The 19,332-nt window shown below is 42.7% G+C and overlaps 1 protein-coding gene across 1 annotated transcript in view; it reads left to right on the top strand.

Moving 5' to 3' along the window:
* MORC4 (MORC family CW-type zinc finger 4) overlaps positions 1-12,824 on the top strand; it is a 64,612-nt gene extending 51,788 nt beyond the window's left edge. The window contains exons 15-17 of the mRNA XM_062183273.1: positions 7,399-8,089; positions 8,382-8,665; positions 8,971-12,824. Of these exons, the coding sequence (XP_062039257.1) occupies positions 7,399-8,089; positions 8,382-8,665; positions 8,971-9,124 (1,129 nt within the window). The 3' untranslated portion in view covers positions 9,125-12,824. The remainder of the gene's footprint in view (positions 1-7,398; positions 8,090-8,381; positions 8,666-8,970) is intronic.
* Positions 12,825-19,332: the final 6,508 nt, after the last annotated feature.

The raw sequence follows: 19,332 nt of genomic DNA, 5'->3' as shown, positions 1-19,332 counted from the left end.
ATGAGGCCTTCACAAGAAGCTGACCAGACGCAGCCACCCAATCTTGGCAGACTCCAAAACCGTGAGCCAAAATAAACCTCTTTCCTTTATAAATTATACAGTCTCAAGTGTTCTGATATAGCCACAGGAAATGAGCTAAAACAGACAGACCTATTCAAAGTACTAAATGAAAAACTGCCGACCAAGAAGCTAAAATCCAATCTTAAAAAGCTATCTAAGAAATGATGGAAAAAAAACCAAATTCCCAGATAAACAAAAGATGAAGGAATGTTTTGCTAGCAGACCTGCCTCGCAAGATATAATAAACAGAGTTCTTTAAGTTGAAAATGAGTGTTGCCAGACATTAGTCTGAATTCATATGAAAAAGCAGGAATGATGGGAAAGGTAGTTGTAATTAATTACAAAGAACAGTATAATGGAATACCTCTTCCTCTTTCTATTCTTAACTAACCTAAAGAAAAATCACACATAACAATGTATGGCATGCCTTAAAACAGTTCATGGAAAGTACATGTTATGAAGAACTTATGCATGGATTTTGAATTTTTTGTGCCAAAATAATCTAATTATACTTTCCATGGATTTTCTTAAAGTATCCTCATATACTGGTATACAGTTGCATATATGTATATCATTTCAGTTGGAGGCTTATGACATATACAAATAGAAAATATTCGGCAATAACAGCACAAAGGAGGTAAATAACAAAAATGCTGTACCGGAGTAAGGAAATGCTACCAGATAGTAACTCAAATATATAGTCAGAAATGAAGAAAATTTTAAGATCGTAAATAAATTAGTACCACAAACTGTAAATATGTACTAGCTCTTTTTTTCTCTCAGATTCCTCAAAAGAAGTGACATTATATAGATTACTATTACATTTATAAGTGAACTAGGAAATATCTACATAACATGAAAAGAAAGTAAAGGAGGAACAAAGAAGGTATGACAGACACGTAAAGAGAACAAAAAGCTAATTAGACACAATTCTACCATATCAATAACGTTAAATGGACCTAAATTGAACAATCCAATCAAAAGACAAATGTTATCATATTGGATTTTTAAAAAATTTCCACATATACTGTCTACAGGAAACTTGAAACACATTTTACATTAAAAATTACAAGTATATTGAAAGCAAAGGGATGGAAAAAGGTTTACTATGCAAACATCAACTATATGAAAACTAGAGTGGTTATGCTGATACCATACAAAATAGATTTCAAGACAAAAAACTTTTAACACATATAGTGAAGGATCTTTCATAATAATAAAGTCAATCAGGGCTATAATAATTGTGCCCTTTTATGGACCTAATTACCAAGCCCTCAAAATACACCAAGCAAAAGCAGATAGAATTGAAGAGAAAGATGGACAATTCAGCAGTAATAGTAGGATACTTCAATACCTCACTTTCAGTAGTGTATGTACCAACTAAGTAGGAAATTAACAAAGAAATAGAAGACTTGAAGAACACTCTACGGAGAACGGAGAGAGAGAGAGAGAGAGAGAGAGGGAGAGAGAGAAGTTAAGAGAGAGAGAAAGAAGTTCACCAAACAGCAGTGTGATACATAGTCTCCCCAAGTGCATATTGCACATTTGCCAGTATAGCCATATGTTGGGCCATAAAACAGGTTTCAATGAAATTGAAGGAATTGATGTCATATAAAGGATGTTCTCCAGCCACAATATTACATGAGAAAACAACCATAGAAGTAAAGTTGGGAAACTGACAAATATATGAAAATTACAAGATACATTCCAAATTAACAAGTGAATGAAAGAGGAAAAATCACAAGAATAATTAGAAAATATCTTGAAAAGATGAAAATGAAAACAAAATGTAGCAAAAGTATGGAATGAAGCCAAAGAAATACTCAGAGTGAAATTATATTTGGAAATGTTTATATTAAAATTGAAGAAAAAATATCTCCTACTGAAGCAAAAGCACTGAACCCAAATCAAGCAGAAGAAATAATAAAGAGTGGAGATGAAATAGAGAATAGGAAAACAATAGAGAAAATCAGTGAAACCAGAAGTTGCTCTTTGAAAAGAACGAGAATTAAAAGAATTCCATTTATAACAGATTAAAAAATAAACTATTAAGGAACCAATTTAACAGAAGTGCAAATAAGACTTTTATACTGAAAAGAACAAAATACTGTTGAATGAAGCTAAAGATAACTTAAATGGAAATAGATTTCATTTTTGTGAATCAAAATATTTTTCAAATTTATCTACAGATTCAATGCAATCTCTATCAAAATATTAGATGGCTTTTCTGCAGTACTCAACAATATCACCCTAAAATTCATATGGAGGTACTACAGATGTGGCACCATCAAAACAATCTTTAAAGAGAAGAAAATTGGAGGAATCTAACTTCCCTGCAGTAACATACAGTAATCAAGACTGTTATAAGAACAGACATATACATCAATGGAACAGTCAAGAAATATACCCTCATATTTATAGTCATTGGATTTTTGACAAAGATGCCAAGGGAATTCAGTGGGGTGAAGAACAGTCTTGAAAAAATGGTACTAGGACAACTGCATATTCAAGTGTAAAAAATGACATTGGATCCCTGTCTCACAGTATACACAAAAATTAACTCAAAATGGTTTACAGATCTAAATGTAAGAATTAAAACTCTTAGATGTAAACATGGGATAAAGTCATCACAACTGGATTAGACTATAGTTTCCTAGATATGACACCAAAATCTCAAGGGACAGTGAAAAAGCTGTGAATAAAACTTAAGACCTTTTTCAGTTACAAAGGACTCCATCAAGAAAGTGAAAAGATGGCTCAGAGTGGGGAAACAACTTACTACATCTGATAAGGACTAGATATCCAGAATATATAAAAACTATTACAACTCACTAATAAAAAAGCAATCCAATTAAAATGGGCAAATACTTTCCATAGACATTTTTCCACGGAAAATATACAGATGACCAGTAAGCACCTGAAAAGATGCTCTATATCACTAGCTATGGAGGAATTGCAAGTCAAAGCCACACTGAGCTACTATTTCACACCTCCTAGGATGGCTCGAATCCAAAAGATGGATAATAACAAATATTAGTGAGGATTTGGCAAAGTTGAAGCCCTCATGTATTGAGGTGTGAGTGAAAAATGTTGCAACTGCTTTGGAAAACAATCTGACAGTTCCACAAAGTGTTCACCATAAACTTGCTGTGTAGCCCAGTTATTCTGCTCCTAAGTATATAGTACAAGAAAATTGAAAACATATTCACACAAAAACTTCTACATAAATGTTCATAGAAGAATTGTTCACAGTAGCCAAAAACGTGGAAGCAACTTCAGTGCCTGTCAGCTGATGAATAAAGAAAAGTGGAGTATCTGTACAGCGGAATCTTATTCAGTTGTAAAAGGGAATGGAATCATGATACATGCCTCAGCTTGGATGAACCTTGAAAACATGATGTTAAGTGAAAGAAGCCCATTACAAACCAAAAAAAAAAACATTTATTTTATGATTCAGTATATATAAAGTGCCAAGAATGGGCAAACCTATAGGGATAGAAAGTAGATTAGTGGTTGACTAGAAATAGGTTAGCGGTATGACAGATGTCTGGTAATGAGTGAGAGATTTCTTTTGGGATGATGCAAATTTTCTATACATTTTGGTGATAGTCAGCTACACAACTCTGAATATACCCAGAACATTGAATTGTATACTTTATAGAATGGATTTATATCATTTATATCTCAACAGAATGTTTTTGGAATATATCATCTGGAAAGGAATATGTAAACACTGTAAAGGAGTGATGGTTTGAGGTTGATGTTAGCCTCCTGGTTTGAACACCAGTTACAATGCCTGTGTTCCATCTTAGCTCTAGCTCCTGACTTCAGCTGCTGGCTAATGCAGACTGGGAGCTAGCAGTGATGGACCAAATAATTGGGTCTCTGCCACCTAGTTGGGATGCCTGGATCAAGTTCTTGGCTTTTGGCTTTGGCCTGGTCCAGCCCCAGCTGTTGTGGGCATTTGGGGAGTGAACCAACAGATGGGGGAAGCTTCTGCCTCTCTCTCTCTCTCTCTCTCTCTCTCTCTCTCTCTCTCTTTCTCTCTTTCTCTCTTTCCCTTTCTCTTTCTCTTTCTCTCTCCCTCCCTACCCCTCTCCCTCCCTCCCTCCCTTTCCCTTCCTCCTGCTTCTCTTGATCTCTCTCTCTGTGTTATATATATGTAAGGGGCCATGGTTTTAGGTCCTTATGCTCGCCTACTAGAGTGCCTAAAACATGGTAGGAAACATCTGTGAAATGAGTGAGTAAAGAAGAGAAAAGAACCTAATTTGAATATAGCATTCTCTGTCTTTGTTAACAAACTACTAAGCTGATGATGGTTAAATATAGGAATCTCTCACAAAGCATTTTGAAAGAGCAAAAGTATGGTATAAGTGTATCTTTGTCATAAAATATAAAATACTTAGAAAATAACCCAAAAGGTACTTATAAAGCAACGACAGTGGAGGAATGTGTCAAAAAAAGAAAAGAAAATGAGAAGAAACTATGTCCTTAGAGAAGAAATTAGAGAAGACTAAAGCTTAATTAGTATACTAAATCCTGAACACAGGTGTAGTGTGAGACTCATTCTTAGAAGGAGGAGCCAGACTTTCTGGAGAAGTGTAGGCCCAGTAAGTAAAGTCCACTTATTTTTCCCTCATTCACATGATTGTTCTTTTTTGAGTGCGACTTAGGCAAGAGTTTTGTTCCCTCACCCCGATAGAGCAGTTAAATGAGCTCCTTTCTATCAAAAAGCCTATACCTTTGTACTTCAGTAAGATATCTGAACACGTACGCACACACACACACATCCCAATCAACGGGAGCAGCATGACAGAACACAGGGCGTTCAGTTTAGCTGATGTTGATGAAGAAATTAATAGGAAATAAAGCTAGGGCCAAATTATGTCCCAGCCCTAGTACTTTCTAGCCACTTTGAGAAAGTTACTTTAACCTCTTCTTAAACGTCCTCTTAAATTTAACAATGGCACTAATAAAACCACCTATCTCAGGGTTAGTGGGAGAATTAGAAAAGACAATATACAGGGGGCCAGTGCTGTGGTGTAGTGGATAAAGCTGCTGTCTGCAGTGCCGACTTCCCATACAGGTGCCAGTTGAAGTCCCGGCTGCTCCACTTCCAATCTAGCTCTCTGCTGATGCACCTGGGAAAGCAGTAGAAGATGGCGCAAGTGTTTGGGGCCCCTGCACCTGCATGGGAGACCCAGAAGAAGCTCTGGGCTTCTGGGCTTCAGCCTGGCCCAGCCCTTGCCATTGCAGCCATTTGGGGAATGAACTAGCAGATGGAAGATCTCTCTCTTTCAACTCTGCCTTCCAAATAAAAAATAAATCTTTTTTAAAAAAATGATTTGAAAGAATTACAGGAGAAGGAGAGGTCTTCAATCCAGAACTGGGCCAATCCAAAGCCAGGAGCTCCTCTTCCAGGTCTCTCACATGGGTGCGGGGCCAAAGCACTTGGGCCATCCTCCACTGCTTTCCCAGGCACATCAGCAGGGAGCTGGAGCAACCAGGACTTGAACAGGTGCCTATATGGGATGCCGGTGTGGCAGATGGTGGCCGAATCCGCTATACCACAATGCCAGCCATAACTAAATCTTTAAAAACAAGAAAAAAAGAAAATGAAACTCGGTTTTATATATACTAAGTTTGACATACCAGAGGGGACCACTCCCCCAGAGAGACATGTATGACAGGCAGTTGGAAATTCAGTACTAGGGGGTGGTCAGGGCTTGGAAGACTGTTGGAGCTGTTGCCCAGATGCTGCAGCCAAGAGGGTCTAAGGGATTGCCAAAGAAAAGTAATGTAGGGACAGGAGAGAGGATAATTAAGGAGCAAGCGCCTAGAAGTGGGAAAATGAAGATAAGGGCAATAGTATGACTTTTAATGGCCTTTCATAAAACTTTGTTGTTGCTGTCTAGAATTATGTATACCTTTCTTTCATGCCTGCCAGCTGATTGTTTTACTATCTTCCTCAGTACCACAGCTCCATAGACCATCTGTGGTACTCCTTACACATGTTAAAAAATAGATACCTTTGTTCTTACATAGCCCCTAAGTCCTTTTGCTTTTCCCCTACAGCTAATACAACATCTATTACGATAGCATTGCAGTTTTATTTCTGAAGAACATATGGGACATTGTAAGAAGCTAAAGTTTGAAGGGTCTTATACATGTTTGCAGAAATAGCGCAGAAACCTGGGCAGCCTTGAAATACTATGAGGTGGCTATTGTTATGCCTGATTTTCTCATTGAAAAGTTGATTTTCATCTTCCAATTTCTTGGTTATCTAGGGAGAAGACAGAATAGTTATATAGGTAACACTGGGGTTCCCATCCTGCTGCAAGTTTAGCCTTTGAATTTCTCTGATGCCTTTTATTTCGTTAGTTCCTTTGACCATTAGTGCATGAGATGGTACTTCCAAAAATTCATTGAAACTGGAATTAAAAGAAATGTTTATTCTGGTGCAGAAATTTTTGATATCATTCATAAGCAAGGTTTTCAGAGAGTTCACGGAAAATACATATTGTGAAAAACATTAGGCATGAATTTCAAAATGTTTTTGTACAATTGAACATGTTTTCATTCCATTTCTATGAACTTTTGGAATTGCTCTCATATCACAATCAGAAGTGGAAGGTGATTTAAAGCCATCATCCTAAGCCTTTCTGAAGAACTGAAGGAGTGACTGTTTGTCCCTGACTGAGGAGAGTTATTTGTCACAATGGGGAAATAACTTATATTGGTTGATTTGCTTCCTTTGTTTCTGACTAGGGCCCTATGTTTTAATTAACTTTTACAAGTGAATAATGGGCAATAGGCACAATCCAGTTAGCTTGCAAAGGAACTGTATTGTGTTCTGTTGGCAATATAACAAATGGGCATAAGTCTTTGATAGTCAAAGGCTTTTGTGATGCTTTAAAGTTAACGAGCTGGCTCTGTTCTCTGCAGACTCCACTAGGCTTTTTATGACCATTTTATTCCAGTCGCAAGTTAGGGGATTTTTGTATGTACTTTTTTGTTTGTCTTCCTTTACTTGCATTTAGAAATCAGGCTGGTTTCAGTCCTATTATTAGAATTCTTACCAAGGTCAGCCTAACCCTGTTATGTCCTGATATGACCCTTCACCCCGTTCAGCTTCGTGTCTTTCTTAATTTGCCAGTTGCATGTGTGAAGGTAACTGGGTAAGACTTGGGATGTAAAGTTGCATTCTGAACCTGAAATGATTTGGGGGTACCATCTAGAGGCAGTTTTGATAGGAACATTAAGGAGGGGCTCCATAAGATAAGACTGTACTTAGCATATATTTTTGACAGCTTACAGAGAAATTTTCTCTTATTGCAGTAAGTACAAATGGATACTAGGCGAGGAGCCTGTGGAGAAACGAAGAAGACTCCAGAATGAGACGACAACACCTCCTCTGGATTATTCCATGTCTGGCTCTTACAGGCGGGTGGAGGCAGCTGTTGCCTACCCAGAAAGCGAGAACACCCATGATAAGTCCAGTTCTGAGAGAAGTACACCACCATGCCTTTATCCAGAATACCCAGAAGCAAGCAAGAATACAGGCCAGAGCAGGGATGTTTCAATTCTGTTTCCAGGAGCCCAAGACCAACGTCAGGGGTCCCTGCTTCCTGAAGAATTAGATCAGATGCCAAGACTGGTAGCAGAAGAATCTAACCGAGGCAGCACAAACATAAACAAAGAAGAAGTGAACAAGGGACCTTTTGTAGCTGTTGTTGGTGTTGCCAAAGGAGTTAGAGATTCGGGGGCTCCCATTCAGTTGATCCCCTTTAACAGAGAGGAACTTGCTGAGAGAAGAAAAGCAGCTGAGTCCTGGAACCCAGTGCCTTACTCTTCTTTGACCTCGGCTGCGATTCCTGCTGCAGCCACCGGGGAGAAAGGAAGAGGCTATGAGGAGAGTGGAGGTTGTCAAACGCCAAAGATGAAGAACCAAAGAGAGCTGGAAGAGTTGAAGAGAACCACAGAAAAACTGGAACGTGTTTTGGCCGAAAGGAATTTGTTCCAGCAAAAGGTTCGGGTAACACTTTACCACTAGAAATGAGATCATTGCAACCAAGGGATGGGGACATTGGTGCACTGACCATTCCATGGTCTGATGCCTTTTAACAAAATCTGCCCTTGAATCGTTCAGAGTCCATGAATCCTAATGGGCTTCCTTCTCATATTTGGGCACTGAAAGGGTCCGTAAGTTGAGGAATAGGTACAGTGGAATCCCAGGGTGAATATTTTAGTAACAGTTTTGGTACTCTTTGGCTTTCAGTAGTGTGTGGGGGTCATTGAATTTCTGTTTTCTTGTATTGCAGGTGGAGGAGCTGGAACAGGAGAGAAACCACTGGCATTCTGAATTCAAGAAAGTTCAACATGAGTTGGTGACCTACAGCACCCAGGAGTCAGAAGGCTTGTACTGGAGCAAGAAACACATGGGTTATCGTCAAGCTGAGTTCCAGATTCTGAAAGCTGAACTGGAAAGAACCAAAGAGGAAAAACAAGAATTAAAAGAGAAACTGAAGGAGACAGAGACACACCTGGAAGTGTTGCAGAAGGCTCAGGTCTCCTACCGGACCCCAGAGGGAGATGACCTGGACAGGTTAATTACTAGGGTTTAGTTATCAGCTTGAGAGTGCTAATGGGGAGCATCCCTTAGGACCCCCAGTTAGTGGTCATAGACAAGGGAAAAAGCCTTAATTCACAGGCCACCAAGGATTGAGTAATTACTCCTTAGAAAACCTCAGCCAGTTTCCCCGTGCCTGGTGGCGTTGTGCTTTCTTCTTTCTTTCTAGCTAATGGAAACATAATTGTTGAGAAATGTAGGCCCATTTTGAAGGGGCTTCATTTTATTCTGTTGGCTAATGACTTCATGTCATCTCTTCTGCCCCTCACTCCATCATACAGGGCTTTGGCAAAGCTTACGCGGCTGCGTATCCACGTCAGCTATCTCCTTACTTCTGTCCTCCCTCACTTGGAGCTTCGTGAGATCGGGTATGACTCAGAACAAGTGGATGGGATCCTGTACACAGTGCTGGAGGCAAATCACATACTGGATTGAGCACCAGACTCTCTCTCTCTCTCTCTCTCTCTCCTCTACTCATTTCAGTCTGTATACTCTATATACTCTTCTATCTTCTCTACCCTTCCTTTCTTCTATTCTCCTTTCCCTCTCTCCCCCATGCCTCTGTCTTTCTCTCTCTATCACTTGTATGCCTTATGTAGAGAATCTTTGAGTAAATCCTGACTCTTAATCAACCTGCTTCTTACTCAGTTTTGGTGTGGAGAAAGATGACAATTAAGTAGGATTTCAAGAGTCAAGGAACAGAAAAGCAAGTCACCAAGCTAGGTGACATGAAAGATTTACTATTCATGACCCAGATACTCAGCCTATTTAATATTCTTTCTGAAATAGTTTGTATTTTTTAGGTTAAATCAGTTGGCAAATACTGGGTCCAATGTACCAGGTGTTTGGGGATAAGCTGAGAAATAGAAGTCATGGTTTCAACCTGCAAGGATCTAATAATCTAGTTGGAGACACCAGACATATACCAGGTTGCCTAACTCTACACAGAAATATTTGATATTTTCAAGTGAGAGGTACAAACCTGACATAGAAGAGTTGGGTGGGGGGTGGGATAGAGATCTGAAGGAGGAAGTTCAAGGCAGGTATCACACCAGAAATGGGACCTAAACTAATATTTAAAGAAGGAGCATGACCACACTGCTAATGAACAGTGGTTCTTTAGGTTGTAGGACTATGGTTGATTTTTTTTTCTTCTTCCTATCTTCCTGCCTTTTTCAAATTTTCTATAATAAACTTGTTATTCTTCCTGGAAAAAAATAAATTCTTTAAAAAAAAAGAGCAAGTAAGCTTGAATTTGGATTTCAAATGAGAGACTGTGAAATTATGATATTATAATTTATGTTAAATTTAGCATTACCTCTGGAAGAACAATGTAAACGCACAAAAATCATGGGATGTGAAACAAGTGTCTCTGTTAGAAGTGATGGGTTGAAAAAATGATGGGTCAATGTAACTTTTGAAAATGCCCTTGAATATATCATCAAGTTGTGGACTTGTAGGTAGTGGGGGAAGTATTTTCGAGCAGGGAGATTTCCTGATGCCCCTCAGAATTACACCTGCCTGCTCTTCAGGCTAAGGTAGGATGAGGGGTAGTCCTCATAGTACCAGAAATAATAAAACTCACACTCTTTTGTAAAAGGATGCATTGTATTAATTAATGGCTTTATTGTATTTATAAAGCACACACTCTGAAAGAGTTCAAGGTACTCTTCAGAAGATGTTGAACAATGAACACATAAAATAAATCGACAGTGAAAAATAGCATGTAGAGGAGAAACAATCAGAGGAACTTGGGATCAAACAGTGAAAAAAGATTAGCTAATCTAAAGGAAATGTTTTGGATTTTTATTCTATTTCGCCTGTGCAGAGTTACTTCAGAAGGCTCTTTCCAAGTGATTTTGCCTCCTTTGAAAGGAGGCTCGTGGTAGATATTCCAGTGAGACTGCAGGGAACCAGCAGAGGCCAGCACCAGGCTTCAGCCCTAGAATCAGTGTTTAAAGATCTCCTCTGCCCTTTTGGATTACCGAAGTCAAGGCCCCAGTTGTCTAAATATGACCGAAGGGAGAGCAGCACATTCAGTCTTTCTTGCAGTGATACTGTTCTTGACGTGGAGGCTGGAAAGGGATGGGGCTTTGCACAGATCTAGATAATATGGGTAGGAGTCTGATGGATAAAGAAAAAACAGCACTGAAGGATCAGGCGCTGTGTTTGCTGGGTGAGCAAGGGGACGAAGTAGGAAGGAAGGCTGTCGATTGGGCTTTCAAAGGGAAAAAATAGGTGAGAAAGTTCTAACTCATCTTTTACTAGTGCTTTCTCTCAGCCCATCCACTGGGCCGTGGTTCTGACTCCACACTGCTTATCCAGCCACAGCTACCCCATGAGTCCATTCACTTCAATAGCAGAGCAGCTTCTTTGTCGCTTACTTATTAAGAAACTGTTCCAGCCTGGGGTCCCTTTAACTACTGATTGAGTGTCACTGTGGAGAGGTTGGAAAGTGCTCTCCCAGCCTTTCCAGAGTTTATGGTCTAGTGTGAAAGCAAAAGGCATTGAAGGAAAACGTGGGTGCCTCCTCCTGGCTTTCCTGATGGGTTAGCATATCTTTTCAAATCTCTAATGACTGGCCTTTAACTTTCCATATCCATGGTCAGCAAAGGTCCTTATTATTTCATGCCTTGATAACTGAAACAGGTTCACTGGCCTTGTTTGCTTCCTCTTCCCGTTCCTCAGCCTGTCCTACACAATATTATTAAATTGCTTTTAGAAACTTCATCAGCTCATGCCTCTGCTAGTGTTCCCAACTGCCTGCGGAATGCCATACACGTTAATTAGTATGCTGCTGAAAGCCCTGTGAAGTCTGGCCTCTACCTTTTCTTTAGACTCACCTTGCAATATTGCACACACAAACCACGTTTCATCCCAAGTGAACTGCTCTTCAGTTTCTGAACATGCCTTAAGATTGCCTCCTTTCCCATTTGGCTATTCCATCCCCTTTGCCTGGAGTGTTCTCCCTCATCATCTTTCCCTTGGCACAAATGCCAACTTTTTTTTGTCCTGCAAATTCTTTGAATTAACCCAGTTAGGCATGGCATTTCTCTTGGAACATTTCAGTTTTATGTCATTTGTGAGGGTCTCATCACAAACTTCCTTATCCTGTCTTCCCTATTAGAAAGCTTCAGATTCAAATATTTGACTGCCTACTTGACATTTACACTCACATATATTTCAAATAAAACATGTTAAAAATAAACAGTGACATACCCCAGGACTGTTTCTCCCTGCCAGTTTTCCTCTTCTTAGAAAATGGCACCTCCACCCACCCAGTTGCTTAAGCGAGAACCCTGGAAGTCATCCTCCCGTCCCCCACATGCAGTCTGTCAACAAGTCCGTCAGTTCTTGCTCCAAAGTATATCTTCACTCTACTCACTTTTACCGCAGCCACCTTAGTCCAAACTGCAGTCCTCTCCCATGGATGGTCACAGCTGCTGACTAGAGTCCATGTTTCCACTCCAGTTCCCACAATTGTCTCATCACTAGGGACAGAGGGCCTGTTTTTAGATATAAACCAAGCCATGCAGTGCCTCTGCCTAAAATCATTAAATGACTTCTTATTGTTCTTGGAACGAAATCCAAACTCCGTAGAATGTCCTACAAAACCCCTGTCTACGTCTACATTGTCTCATGCAACCCTTCATGATCTGCCACTGTTTGGCTCACTGTAATCTTCCCATAGACACATGGCACGTTCTTTACCTCAGAGCCTTTACCCACAGTGCTCCCCCTCTTGCAATGCTCCTGTCTCCTGACTTGGTGTGGCTGGCTAGTCCTCATCCTTCAGCTGTTGGTATAAGTGCCACTTCCTCAGGCCTGTCTGGGCAGCCATTTTTTTCTCTGCCTACCCTATTACTCTATCACTGTTTTCTGGGTCATTTTTGAAAATTCATGGCGCTTCTCCCAATTTAACATATGTGGTCATTTACTTTCACTCGTGCGAGACATGTTCATCGGATACCTACTGTGTACTGTGTGATATATAATACTGAACATAATATACATGGTCCCTGTTTGCCTCCCTCAATAAATTCCATAAAGAAAAAAGCCATGGCTTTTTTTTATTTTGCCAACCACTGTATCCTAGAGCTTATTGTGGTAACTGGGATATAATAATAAATGATTGTTGATAAATAAATGAATGAATGATGGGAAGTGTGTTTTGTTCGTATCTCCATCTCTCTCAAGGACTCAAAACAATGTCATGTTGATAGAAAGGGTTGGGTAAAAACAGTGTGGGGAAGGTTGGTAAGAGTCCTGGATATTAAACTGTGAAAATACAAGACTGAGGCACTCAGTGCTGCAGGTTACTGGGGATGTTCATTGTAAGTTGGAGTTGAGGCTACCAAAGGAGGAAATATACATGGGTGTTCTTTACAACAAACGTTCAGAATTATATCCAAAGGAGGCTCCTTAGCATGTAATTTTTAAATACTGAGAACTACAGAATATAAGCAGATCTTGAGAGCAAGAACTAAAAGGAGAAAAGAAATGCAGAGGCGGCTTCTCTCACCTTCTTCAAGAGTGGTGATAGTTTATTTCAAGAGAAGAAGAGTTACCTACAGGCCAAGAACTGACAGAACACGTTTCAAGGAAATCAATTCTGGGCACATTTGCCATTTGCCATTTGGGGCATCTGGCTGAGGGCTAGGCCAGACCTTGTGGTCCCAGCAGACAGGAAGATTTGCTTGCCCATGTTCAGTGATTTCCAGTTACCTGGGCTAACAATTTAGAGAAAGATGCTTCATTGGTAGGCTCTTAGTTCCCAAGGGCAGTCTCTAGATAGAATGTTGTTCACAATTATTTTTTTCATTGTTTTTAATTTGAAAGAGTCACACACACACACACACACACAGAGGGAGAGAGCGAGCGAGAGAGGGAGCTTCCATCCAACTGGTTCACTCCCAAATGGCTTTGTGGCCAGGGCTGAGCCAAACTGAAGCCGGAGCTTGGAACTCCATTTAGATCTCTCCTGTGGATAGCAGGGGCCCAAGGGCTTGGACCATTTTCTGTTGCATTCCCAGGTGCATTTACAGGGAGCTGGATCAGAAGTGGAACAGCCAGGGCTCCAAGCAGTGTTCACATGGGATGCCAGCATCAGGTGGCAGCTTAACCTGCACTATAATGATGCCCCCTCCTTTTTTTTTATTTTTTAATTTGAAATGCAGAGTTACAGAGAGTGACACACACACACACACACACAGATATGGCATGGGTGGAGAGCAAGCGGAATTCTATAAATTCCAACCCCTCTGGTAGTACTATATTAGGAATGAAGCACTGAGGTCTGCCCAGGAATGCTGACTGTGAGCTCAGCCTCAGCCAAGCCATAGTTCCCCAATACAGTGACTTAAACTCCATGACAAGGACATCCTTAACTCACAGCTTATAATAGGCAGGGAGTCAGGAACCAGACATTTTGAATCCCAAGTCAGGGGGCATGTTTGGATAATAAACTTAGATAATATTGGGTATGTGAAAGCTCTAGTCACTGAGACATAAAAGCATTCATTTTTCTAACATAAGACAACATCTGCTGAAGAAATCTGCTACTTGCCTTCATCCCTAAGCCCAGTCTTGACATGAATTGCCCGAAATCTCCAACCCCCTTTTAGATAAAATACTGTAACTATTTTTGGTGCTTTCCACGTCCTTGGGTAGGCAACACAACTTGAGGTAGGGGACTGAGACAGTGAACCCAAGATGTCTGGTCTTCCAGATGGGCCCTGGGAACCTGGAAGGGTTGGAATTGTAGAGGTATGTGGGAAAGGTTTTCTAGAGGTGGGGGCATTGTCTAAACAAAGTCATGAGACTGAGAGCCAATGGGGAACATAGGCACGCCTGAGAGTTTGAGAAAGGATGGCTTACCAAGCTGGAGCGTAGGAAGAGAGTGGCCCAAAGGCTTGCAAATGCCAGAGGGAGGCTGTACTAAATTCACTCAACCCCAGAGCTTTTGGAGGCTATGAATTAGGAAAGTGGCTGTTGAAATCTCCCCAACTGTCCCACACTTGGGAAGTTAACCCCAGTTTGCAGTTCCCCAGGACTGAGCTTTTATGTAGCAGTGGGGCCTGTGTAATCATAGTTCTGTTCCACTCACATTTTTACAGATCTGGGTGAAGGTAAAAGGACTATCAGATCTCTTTCCTCTCCGACTTCTCAAGTCTACTTTTCCCCGGGGTTCTGTTAATAGTATCCAACAAATCAAGAAGGCTATCCAAGATGTTCACAGTATTCAGACTTTGGGAAAGAATCTTGAAAAGTTTTTAGACCATTCCTGGGGGCCAGTGCTGTGGTGTAGCAGATTGACCTGCCATCTGCAGCACTGGCATTCCATTTGGGTGCCAGTTCGAGTCCTGGCTGCTCCACTTCCCATCCAGCGCTCTAATATTGTGCCTGAGAAAACAGTGGAGAATGGCTCAAATGTTTGGGCCCCTGCATCTGGAAGAAGCTCCTGGCCCCTGGCTTTGGCTGGGCCACTGTGGCCTCGCCCTCTCCCTCCCTCCCTCTTTCTCTCTGTGATTAACTTTCAAATAAATTTTTTTGACAGGCAGAGTGGACAGTGAGAGAGAGAGAGAGACAGAGAGAAAGGTCTTCCTTTTGCTGTTGGTTCACCCTCCAATGGCCGCCGCGGCCGGTGGGCTGTGGCCGGCGCACCGCGCTGATCCGATGGCAGGAGCCAGGTGCTTCTCCTGGTCTCCCATGGGGTGCAGGGCCCAAGCACTTGGGCCATCCTCCACTGCACTCCCAGGCCACAGCAGAGAGCTGGACTGGAAGAGGGGCAACAGGGACAGAATCTGGCACACCGACCGGGACTAGAACCTGGTGTGCCGGCACCGCAAGGCAGAGGATTAGCCTATTGAGCCACGGCACCAGCCCAAATAAATTTTTAAAAAATATTTTTTAAAGACTATTCCTCTGCTAGTATAGATTCAGATCTGTAGTCGCACACACACACACACACATACTCACTTTGTCATCTTCCTCCATACCCCAAAGACACGTTTTGGTATGACTGGCAGTACCATTTAGGTAAATGATAATGCTGAGATAATAACATTTAACCTTTTATATCATGCCCATTTTATAGATGAGCAAAATAAACTGTAGAGAATTAAAGTGCCTTTCCCAAGGTCACCCAACTAGGGAATGTACAGACAAAATTCAAACTCAGGGAGCCAGCGCTGTGGCATAGTGGTGCGATGGTAGCATCCCATATGGGTGCCAGTTCTAGTCCTGGCTGCTCCATTTCCAATCTGGCTCTCTGCTGTGGCCTGGGAAAGCAGTAGAAGATGGTCCAAGTCCTTGGGCCCTTGCACCCATGTGGGAGACCTAGAAGACACGCCTAGCTCCTGGCTTTGGCCTGGCCCAGGCCCAGCCATTGCAGCCATTTGTGGAGTGAACCAGTGGATAGAAGATCTCTTTCTTTCTTTAATTAATTCTGACTTTCAAATTAATAAATCTTAAAAAAAAAAACCAAACCTGAGTGTATTTGGCTCCAAAGCCTAAGCTCTTTGCCCTTGATACCATACTGTCTATTTTGAAAATGATTAGTCTTGTCTTCTTTTAATAGGAACATGCTCAAGGCAGCCCACGCTAATAGGAATTTCCAAGGCAGAAGTTCTATAATCCCACACAATGTTTAACTGCCCTCATGATCGGGAAATTGTTCACTTATATAACGAATATCCCTCAAAACAATGTGGAAATTCATTTCCTCTTCACTGGGTTTTTCACTCAGGGCTGTGCTTGGCAGCTTTCCTGATATCAAAACAGCCATCAGGATCCTATTCTTACACTCCAGGAGGTACTGGACTTGTTGGCCTCTGCCCATGGGTGTTCTCACTGTCTCCTTTGAAACCCCCACTCCTCCCCCCACCCCCGGACCTTCCCAGACAGTGCTGAGTTGGACAAGTCTCTTGGGAGTGAGAAAGTGACACTTGAGAACATATTGGTTTATTATTACACACAGAGGAGTAAAATTAACCATGCAAGTTGCCTCTGGAGTTGGCAACAGGAGGAAGGCACCTCCTTTCTCATCCCATCTGGCTTTTTGTTGATTTCTACCTTGTCTCCCTCTTTTAAACCATTGACTCATTTAGTTGAAGGGTGCATGTGCTGCTCAGAGAAGTCCCTGCTCCCCAAATCCCAGTGTTTCCGGATTGCTGTGGGATTTTTCAGCCCCTTAGGACATCTGGCATCTTTTCGAGGTGCACTGAGGAGCTAGTGTTCATTATGATGTTAATGGTCGATCTGGGGCTGACTCTGTCTCTCATTTTTTAGATCAAGGGTAGTAGAGTCTTCACAATAGCATCAGGCATGCCTTGGAGGGGCTGCTGATCCATCCTCTTGTGTTCCATTGGGTGATTTCAGAAAAAAAGAAAGGCACATGACTAGGCTCCAGGGAGCATCTTGTCTTTGTACTCTGGGTCCGACTGGTCTTTCTGTTAAGTGGCCCACACAGAACCTTGTCAAACGTCATGTATTCTGAAAGGAATGTATGGGCTGCTTTGCCTGCCATGCTACTTGTACTCATTTGCGGTCGAATTTCGCATCCCTGCGCACTATCTTTCAAAAAATCACATGAGTGTTCTCCGTTGTCTCCACAAGGCCGTGAGTGGCTTCGAAGCCTCCCTAAGATGATACTTGGGAGCAAGCGACAGCAAGGCTGACAGGAGAGCAATGGTTGTCTCCTAAAAAGGCACAAGGATGTGCCCCTGGGTAGTAGCTTGCTACTGTTACCGGAGAAATTGCAGGGTTCTTGTCTTGGGCAAAGGGCTTTTTGGATGTAAATAGAAAAACTTCTCTTGAAGGTCTGAAACAAAGGACTTTATGGATGCAAATGTTATCAGACCTGGAGGAAGGGAGCAGGGTGTTTGAGATGCAGATACTAGGCTGCACCTGGGAGATTGTAGAAGGCAGAAGGGGGCAGGGCAGGATGTGAGAGCCAGGCTGCCCCTGAAACATTATGGGGATGACTTTGAGATGCAGATGCGTATGCTGGACATAGATGTCTTCTCTTTAGGCCTGTTACACACACATAAGCTCATAACTGACTACCTACCTAACACTACTTGCTCAAGCTCTGAAACATAACTGCTTCTCTTCTGGAGCACTGGAGCCTGGAGCAGGACTTACAGGCAAGCGTTTCTTAGCAGTTCTTGAGTACAGGTCCCAAGGAAGCCAGGGCTTGTGGGTGGGAAGACGTGGTCAGATTATGGCCTCTCTATCACTGTGCCTGATAACAGCCTGTTAATCTTTTATCAGTGATCACATCACAGCATATAGTGAGCCACCACTTAGGGTAGAAGAGAAAGATAACATGCTGCACTTCCTGTTTGAGGTTCTTCCCCACCTTGAGATAACAGAATTTCTCATCAAAGCCAGGAACTGCTTGGACAGGAAGACCAGGGTGGGCAAAGGCCGGGCTTCAGCCAGCTGAGGAGGAGCACACGCACTTCCCAGCCGGAGGCCTCTATGGTCCCAGAGAGGGCAGCTGCAGGCATGAAAGACTCCCTGCCCCTGGGACCAGGGCTGACGGGGAGGCTCCAGTGGACTGTGCAAGGTTTCAGTTGCCTGCCTTTACTCCTGGGCCTTGCTCTCTCCTCTCAGCCTTCTCTCACAGCTATGTTTCTCCTCTGGTCCAAAGCCAGCAGGCCTGGGGACACCTGAATGGGCACTACCCCTGCTGCCCCAGTCACTTCTGGAGACTTGCCCAAGGGAAGGAGAGGCTGAGCCCCAGGGCCACTCCCTCTCTTAGAGAGCCATAGGAGTCCTAAAGAGGCAAGCCCCAAAGTACAGTGGGCTTGGGGCCGGCGCTGTGGTGTAGCGGGTAAAGCCGCCACCCGCAGTGCCCTCATCCCATATGGGCGCCGGTTCGGGTCCCGGCTGCTCTACTTCCCATCCAGCTCTCTGCTATGGCCTGGGAAAGCAGTAGAAGATGGCCCAAGTGCTTGGGCCCTTGCAGCCCAGTGGAAGACCTGGAGAAGGTTCCTGGCTCCTGGCTCCTGACTTCGGATCAGCACAGCTCCGGCCATTGCGGCCAGTTGGGGAGTGAACCAGTGGATGGAAGACCTCTCATTCTCTCTCTCTCTCTCTCTCTCTCTCTCTCTCTCTCTCTCTGCCTCTCCTTCTCTCTTGGTGTAACTCTGACTTTCAAATAAATAAAGAAATCTTAAAAAAAAAAAAAAAACTATAGTGGGCTAACCGAGCTATATATCCTTGTCTGCCTCTTAGCACTACTCCCTACGCTATTTCTCGATGTCCCACAGTGCTTCAGCCACAGGAAGCAGTTTCTTTTGATTGCCCTTCCTCCTGAAGCTCAAGTGGTGGCAGGCCCTCATTTCCTGTGGACTGCACTTGCGGGAGACTTATAGTCCCTGACACCTCTATCTTCTGTTCCTTTCTCAGCTCACAGCACAGCCCATACTGGGCTGTAGCACAGTTCCGTATACATGTCTTATGTCCTCTGGACCAGCTGTTGGGTCCTGCAAAGCCCAGACTTTACCTTGCTTACTCTGGGCACCCTCAGAACCCTCAGCACACTGCCTGACCCAGGGCTGACTGGCTGGATGTTCGGCTGGCTGGCGGAGAGTCTCTCAGCAAGCTGGAGCGTCCCTCTGCACTGGGAAGCCACT

Source organism: Lepus europaeus, chromosome X, assembly GCF_033115175.1.
Source record: "Lepus europaeus isolate LE1 chromosome X, mLepTim1.pri, whole genome shotgun sequence".
NCBI lineage: Eukaryota > Metazoa > Chordata > Mammalia > Lagomorpha > Leporidae > Lepus > Lepus europaeus.
Note: the sequence above shows the minus strand (reverse complement) of the source record. Positions and strands in the feature narration are given on the sequence as shown.